Source organism: Zophobas morio, unplaced genomic scaffold (assembly GCF_036711695.1).
Source record: "Zophobas morio isolate AGI-343-1 ecotype UQ-CSIRO unplaced genomic scaffold, CSIRO_AGI_Zmor_V1 ptg000479l, whole genome shotgun sequence".
Lineage (NCBI taxonomy): Eukaryota > Metazoa > Arthropoda > Insecta > Coleoptera > Tenebrionidae > Zophobas > Zophobas morio.
Genome location: NW_026972582.1, coordinates 66808 through 74710, shown reverse-complemented (window position 1 = coordinate 74710; position 7903 = coordinate 66808). Strand labels below are relative to the sequence as shown.

At 33.1% G+C, this 7903-nt stretch overlaps 1 protein-coding gene and 1 long non-coding RNA gene across 3 annotated transcripts; one reads left to right on the top strand and one right to left on the bottom strand.

The window, feature by feature from the left end:
• The first annotated feature begins 252 nt into the window (after positions 1-252).
• On the top strand, positions 253-1825 carry LOC135121055 (outer mitochondrial transmembrane helix translocase-like). Of its 2 annotated transcripts, none has more exons than XM_064045363.1 (9): positions 253-422; positions 487-600; positions 660-726; positions 773-841; positions 961-1092; positions 1142-1281; positions 1333-1472; positions 1528-1571; positions 1625-1825. In XM_064045363.1, exons 1-9 carry the CDS (start codon positions 264-266, stop codon positions 1786-1788), a joined length of 1029 nt encoding a protein of 342 aa, XP_063901433.1. In that variant the 5' UTR covers positions 253-263; the 3' UTR covers positions 1789-1825. The 2 variants fall into 2 exon arrangements, with proteins under 2 accessions (XP_063901433.1, XP_063901434.1); XM_064045364.1 differs by having other exon boundaries at positions 1532-1571; positions 1625-1704.
• Positions 1826-7108: 5283 nt separating this feature from the next.
• Positions 7109-7436, bottom strand: LOC135121054 (uncharacterized). Its single transcript, XR_010278840.1, has 3 exons — positions 7370-7436; positions 7228-7300; positions 7109-7170 (listed from the first exon to the last, which is right to left on the bottom strand). It is a non-coding gene; the product is annotated as an uncharacterized LOC135121054 (long non-coding RNA).
• Positions 7437-7903: the final 467 nt, after the last annotated feature.

The window sequence follows — 7903 nt, the reverse complement described above, 5'->3', positions numbered from 1 at the left end:
TGATCTGTACCCTAATATCTCAATAAACAACAACTGTTCAAAAATTAACATTACTTTTTTCTAATATAAAAGTAAAAAATTTAAAACTCAAGCAGTTGAAGAGACCTACCGCTACTATTGCAGGGTTAAAATGTAAGCTATCACCCTTTAGGGAGCTCGTATATTCGGTGTTTTTTAGATCCGATCGGTCCTCGTACACCAGACATCCATCCTCGTGGGATTTCATTAGTATGCATAGTGGACTTGGCGGCCGCCACGGCTAAATGTCTAGCAGCAGACTAATAAACGAAATATTTCTTTTTACTTTAGCTAATATTGCAGCCTTCCTGGTATGCAAGTGGACTCTGGAACGGTATGCCGAAAAAACTTCCCGTTCACCGCCACCTTTTCTGAAAGAATACTTGTCTAAAAAAAAAATCAAAGTAATTCTTTACAATTTTTTTTTACTTATATCAGCTTTAGGTAGCGCTCCTACTAAACTTCTAGTTAAATAAATATGAGGAAACTATAGCTAGCGAGGTAGCAGATCCTTTGACCTTGAATATCAGCTGGAATGATATAGGAGGCTTAGACACAATAATGGCCTCTTTACAAGAAATTGTAGGCTACGTTCTTATGTACATATATTAACTAAAAATAACCTTCAAAATTATATTTAGATAGTTTTGCCTTTGTGTCGCCCAGATATTTTTAACGGAAAATCAAAATTGTTGTTACCCCCAAAAGGTTAAGCGTCTATAATTTAGTAGTCTTTTACTAAAGTAGAAAGTAGGCATCTTGCTTTACGGAAAACCTGGCTGTGGAAAGACATTGGTCGCAAAGGCCATAGCCAAGGAAAGCTGTAAATTATTGTAACTTTATTCATTATTACTCACAAGGTTTAATGGCGAGAAGAGTAATAAGCATCTTTTTACGCGTTGCATTCATTCCTCCCGCATTTAATTTATATATATTTCGTAGCCTGTTTCTTTATAAATCTTCGGATATCCACTATTATGGAAAAGTGGTATGGCGAGTCACAGAAACTAGTCAATGCTGTTTTTACGCTGGCTACTAAACTACAACCGTGCATAATTTTTATCGATGAAATTGGTTATCACTAGAATTTTTGTTTAATTTAATTTATAGCTGAACATAATAGACTCTTTTCTGCGTGAACGAGCGACCAACGATCATGAATCCACAGCTATGATGAAGGCGCAGTTTATGTCTTTGTGGGACGGACTAGAATCAGAAACTTCCAGTAAGCTGATCATTATTGGTGCTACCAACAGGCCGCAGGTAGGCTTGTGGGGATTTTGTCGACATTTACTTTTTTTTAATTTAAAAAAGGACATAGATTCCGCCATTCGGAGGCGGATGCCGCTTATGTTTCACGTCGATCTTCCTGATGCCTCTCAGAGAGAAGCTATATTACGGATTCTTCTTCGGAATGAGCCCGTCGATCCTCAACTTAACTTCACTTCACTCAGGTGTGCATTTAAAAGCCATGTGATTAAATCGCGACAACGTAAATTTCCTTGTTAGCCAGTCTTTTCCAAACAAATCGGGCAGCGAAATCAAAGAGATTTGTAGTCCTTTTGGTATATAAATAGTCTTTGCCTCGGCCCTAATCCGCCTGTAGGTAGGCTAGCTGCGATGCACACTGTGCGGGATTACTTAAAAGACGAGAAATTATTCGGCCCACACAAGACTAAAAGGCGCCTTATAAAATTTGAAGATTTTAAAAAGGCGCTGGAAGAATTTGAAAGGTCTCGCCAGTTGTCCTCCTTTATTCAAAGTTGGTAATGGTTGCCAAAATAAAACGATCGGCCTTCAGGCTTAACTTCTGTTTAAGCTTATTTTCCTCCCTAAGTTTAAATTTTAAAAATTGAAAATTTAATTAAATTGTTTCTTAAAAGGACCATTAAAATTATTTTGGCTAACAAGCTTCGTTAACTCAATATATTATTATACTATTTTTTTTCTTTTTTTTAAAAAGTGATTTAAGAGATAAAATAAATCTGTAGTGACCCACTATCTAAATTAAGTTACTATTTTTTTAAAACTTTCTTTTAGTGCTAATTTACATGTATTAAACAATTCACTTCACTTTAAAATGCGTATAAAAGTTCTCCTTGCTTCATTGCCAGTTGTGATAAGGCTAATAATTTAACATATAGAGCGGAGCTCCTCTACAAAAAAGTAATGGAAACATTGAATTGTATACACTAATCAATTTAAGCTGGGTGTTGCGTATCAGGTATATTTAGACTTTAAAAACCGCAGTGTGCTTTGATCTTTAAAGCGTTTTTTCCAAGTGTCACTACGAATGTGCTAGTTTGCAATGGCTAAGGTGTGGATTTGTATAAGGCAAACGAGAATGGCTTCCAGTAGAACTTCTGCGGTAAACTGACGCGGTTGTGAGAGCGTAATGTCGATATAAAGGTGAAAGGCAGCGGTTTTTTATAACGGTGAAAGAAAGTAAGTTCATAGGACGCCTAGTAGGCTTTGCAGCTTGTGCTAAAGATTTTTATCATCTAAAAGCGGGACCTTTGTGATTTCCATAACAGAAACCTCCTAGTTAACGAGACGCAGTAGACGCTGTATCGTAGAGTCGAGCTATGTATAAAGCCCAACTAAAATTTTAGCAGCACAGTCCCTTCTCAAGAAACGCCTCCAGCAGGCAGTAGCATAACAGTTTAAAAGGTTTTCTCCTACTCTAAAGCAAATTAATCCAACATTATCTGCGGAGTTTTAAGTATTGCTACTGTCACTCACACTATCATAACAGTGGCCAACTTTAAACGCCTTGGAAAAAAAAATGCCAAGCCGTATCACAAAGTTTGAAGAGTAGAGTAGATGCCTTATCTCTATCTGCGCTCAATTTTCTAGCCACTTTTTTAATGCGTCGTAGTGCAAGAAGACTTTCGTTGCAAAAAACTCCAAGACATGAAGTAATTTATAAAGTCTCCTCTTTTTTTGAAAAAAGTTTATTTTTACATTGTCATTACTAAATTAATGACTAATAAAAAAATTGGTAATAAATGTCACACATAAGTAAAGTTTGGTAATCGATAAAAAGTAAATAGATACTAAAATAAGAAATCTGCTGAAAAAGAATCTTTTTAAAGTTATCTTCTTAAACGTCAGATGATTTCGTTCTTTCTGGATAATACGCCTTCTTAAAATCCTAAATTACTAAGATAATACCAACTGAATTACTCATAGATGTTATATTAGATGAGAGCCCCACGAAGATAGGTAAACCTTATTTGTTAAACATCCGATAGGTTTCGATTTCTCCGTGTCTGTACTAAGGCTCTAGATGTTTAAGTATCAGAATCTACTAGCTTTTCAATAATTTATGAGTTGTAGATTAGCCAATCATTTTCTCGAGTTTTCATAATGATAAAACGTATAAATTAATGCAGGTCAAACCAAGAACAGAATCGGCAATTAACTGCACGAGCCATCAGAAAGCTACAGGTATTGACAGTTACAAAGTTTATTTGACAGTCTTAATTAAAAAATCCGTTAATTATCATTAGTATTATAATTTTTGTTAGATTATTTATAAAGTGATTCTATAATAGCGCTTTTTAGTGTGTGAAGAATTTTTAAAGACCTCAAGTTAAGAAAGGCACCGAACATATTAAGGTTGCTTATAATTATAAATGCCAATTTTTAATAATATTAAACTATAGGTTATTTTTTAAGTATATAGTTTTTCTTAGCTTTATTAATTATGGCGTTCTTAAATAAACTATAATTAAACTGGAGTACATTAATATAATATCACCTCCAATTGCCTTTTAAATTACCACATTTAAATGAGCTGAAACTAAAAAAGATTTTTTATATAAATATAAAATCTTTTTTTTAAAACCGCTTAATATAGGGTAAACTCAGTTCATCCTTATTTTTAATCAAATAGAACAAGATAGCTATAGTTTAATAACCTCTCTGAGGCAAGCATCCTAAATAACCATATTAAGCTCACTCTTTATTTTTAAGTTCTTTGACTCCCGATAAAATTTATTTAAAACTTTAAAGAATATTGTAAATGTATCCTCGGGGGCAAAAGACACTTTGGTGAAATATCTTGAGTTACAAAGTATAGAAGCAACTCGCATGGACCCTGGGCTTAAAACGTTTGAGTAAATTGACTAATGATGTGGAGAACTAAACTGTATATATCCGATAACTGGAAATGCAGGGTCGACAATTCTACTAGTGATTAAATTTTAGAACCGTAAGTAGAAGGGAAACGATGTGTTAGTGGCAGTTAATTTTGAACCTGCACGCCTAATAACTCGAGTCTCGGTAGGTGGATGTACTTGATACACTCTTTTCAAAAATTATGTGTGCATTTTTTTGAACAAAATTGAGAGGTTTGCTAAGTGGACCATTTTTATAACCCCGTTAGCGGCTGCCAGTTTTTCAAATTAGAAAGTAAAAAAATAAACTGCAATTTTGAAATCCCACTGACAAGCTTTGTGGGAGATGACAACCCGTTCGAATCTGGAAATAAAAGATCTTAGGTTTGTATAATTAGGAGCTAATAGGCCCCTAAGCAAACTCCGAAAAAGCCGACATCTTTGCGGAATTTTGTATCGACATTATACGACCTCACTCTTGGCGGTAAAGACCACAAGTTGCATTACTTACTTTAAAAGCCTTTACGAATGAAGATGAGGAAGCGTGAGTTCTAATAAAATTTCAATACTTTGTACTAAAATCTTCCTAATACTGCAGTTAATGAGCTTATTAGCTCATTTATTACTCTTGGTTATTTTCCATTTAAAATAATTGGAAGCAACTACGGTTAGAGTTATCACTTCTTATAAGCTTACAATCCTGCTTGGGGAAAATTGAAAAAACTGTGTTTTTCTTAAACTTGCATATTTAAAAAAGATTTAGCTCATCAGTATGGTTTTTGAAGGAGTCATTTCACCGCTTAACAAAAATAAAGTTAGTGAGAAACACGACTAATGCCCTTAACCACAATTGATTCAGTGTTTCGGTATTTTTGGAGCTTCAGAAAGCTTTTAGACGATATGGCAATAAAGTATTACTAATGAAATGATAAGATTGGCGTTTCCAGCCTAATTAAATGGAAGTATAGGCTTATTTCTTAGCGATCTTTAGTCACGAAAACGGTAGAGTTGAAGGAACCAGTACTGGACGCCGTTAGTTATCTTCCTAATATAAAGGGAATACAGTGGAGTAATGTGAGCAATCCTAAAGAGAGGTTCAAGAAACACATTTCAAAGGCTTTATTTAAGTAACAAGCTTAATAATCGACAGGAAGCTGCCTATACACAATGGGCTTGTACATGATGTGGATAATAATTTATCAAGTTCCAATTGAGTTAAGTGGAAAATAATACAGGTATTAGAGCAAAACTATAAAGCATATATTTTTAGAATAGATAGTGTTTAAATGGACTTATCTTGGATTCAAGAGTTTAGTAGTTAGAGAATAAACAACTCCCCTAAGCAAACTAATTAAGCGTGCACCAGGAACTGGTAAGAGAAAAAGTTTTGTAATTGAAAAAAAGAAGCTTTAAGTACGTGCAAAAGTAAATACTACCAGACCAACAGAAACAAAGAGCGTGAAGTGGTTTAGGTCTCTGAGCTTTTGATCAAAGAAATAGTTGATAGCAGCTACTCTGACGATCTTTTTCTTTGCGACATAAAAAATATACCCAAAAACTTGTATGACATGGGGTGGCAGAAACACCAAGTAGCATTATTTTACTTGAACCCTTCAATTTATAACTTTACAGTTCTTAGAATGGAGGGGACTTAAATATAGTGCAGGTAACAGGAAAACACGCAATAAGTAAAGATAATTATAACCTCTTCATATTGTGGATGAAATCTCGTATAAGCTTACTAAAAATGCACATTTAAAAAAATTTTGAGCATTAATAATGGAACCCTTATCTACCTTATCGTTCAAAATGTATAAAAAAATTTATAGAGGAAGGTTATACACCCTTTTATTGATTTTTTATTCTATTTAATTAAAAGTTTTTTTTAAGAGTTTGTAAGGAGAATTGTGAAGGCTGTCGGAATTTATATCTGAAAAAGAGAGAATTAATAACAGTCACAAAAAGAAGAGCAGATCTATATAAATCTCTAATATTATAATATTTGTTTATCAAGTTTAAATAATTTTCCGTGAGAAGAGTTTTCAGTTAAAAATTTTGTCAATAATATTCGTATTTCCGATTTGCACACGCGGTTATCTACAAAATGCAAATACTGCAAAGGTTGGTTTTTCTTTCAAAAATTGTTTTAGGAAAGACGGCGTACAAGTATATTGGATTTCAATGTCCTCAAAATAACAGCGCACAGTTGAACAGACCATTTTAAAATGTCTAATTCGTCAAGAGAGCGCACTCTAGTAACTTTATCACCTAAAGTGTTAACAAGACATATTAAAAAAATCTTTTAAGAACTATAACATATACAAAAAAAGTTATTACATAGGCTTAGAATCTCTGTCACAAAGAGCTGATTGGGCAGAGGTAATTTTTAAGTTGCTTATTAAAATATATATAATCAAGCCCCTCTCATTGAGTTTGTTGTTTAAAAATATAGTTATGTTGCCTTACAGATATATGGGCTATAATAAAAAATTATTCAACAAAATGTATTTTCATTTTATTTCTTATCGCATTTTTAGGGTATGATACCCTGAGGATACATTTCCAATATTTTTTTAAGTTTTGAAACAACTTCGTCAGAATTTATAGAACTAAAAATAAAGGTTGAGCTTTAATGGTTATATGGGATGAGAGTCTCAAAGTATAGAGAGTATTATACTATGGCCACTATGTTCTAATTGATTCATATATATATTGCTAACTAAAGTCCCTTTACTCAAGCGAATTTTGAAAGCTCCATTTTTTATTTTCGTAAAAGATCTTCTTTGTATGTGCTTATTAAAATATATGGTAAATACGAAAAAATATTGGACGTGAATATTATAATGTACCCCAGGTTGAGTGGGGTTCCTTTAGGGACGCCATGATTATGGAAGCTAAGAATTCTAAGTAATTGAAAAATAACCTATAGTTTAATATTATTAAGAATAGGCAATTATTATTTAAGCAACCTTGATTTTTTCGGGGCCTTTTTTTACTTGGAGCCTTCGATAATTCTTTACACACAAAAGCACTATAAAAGTTTACTTTTAAGGATAATCTGAAAAAGTAATAATAATTTAGCGTATACCTAACGTTCCACTGTTGCAGAGTACTTATAAGTCTTTTCTTTCATCTTTCCCAAACCTGGCTCGTAGCTATCTCTGAAATATAGTTATACAACGCTTAGCTATATGCAGTAAACAGAGTGGCTCTTCTAATTAAATTTGAACCTAGTGGGGGCTTTAGAGATTTTTAAATTAGGCATGCCGTTTTTCTCTTCGAAGTTTTTACCTTGCAGAACACAATCCAACTCAAACACTTTTCTTATAGTCAGCAATCGATCCTTTTAAATATACAGTTTACAAAAAAAAGAGGTATAGAAAAAAATAGGAAACAAGTAAAACCTATTAAATGCCTAAAAGCTATTGGTTCTTCTCTATTTAGAGAATTTCTTTTATATCTTAATATCGGCTATTAGTAGCTTCATTTTTAGTTTTTCGTATTACTACTGGTACTTGAATTGTGGATTCTACAAAATTACCAAAATTGGGTGACGACCCAGTAATAACTTTATAACTCATTCAAACTTCTTATCTTGGCAGTATGGGATGTAAAAACCAACATTTAGCCGCTTATATTTTTTAACATCTTCGTTAAAGTTATTAAGATCTTTATTAACTAAGATAAACTCTTTAATATATTTCATTACTGCTTCTTGCTTAAAAAGTCATTGAGCTAACGTCGATTGTGCCTTTTGTGATAAC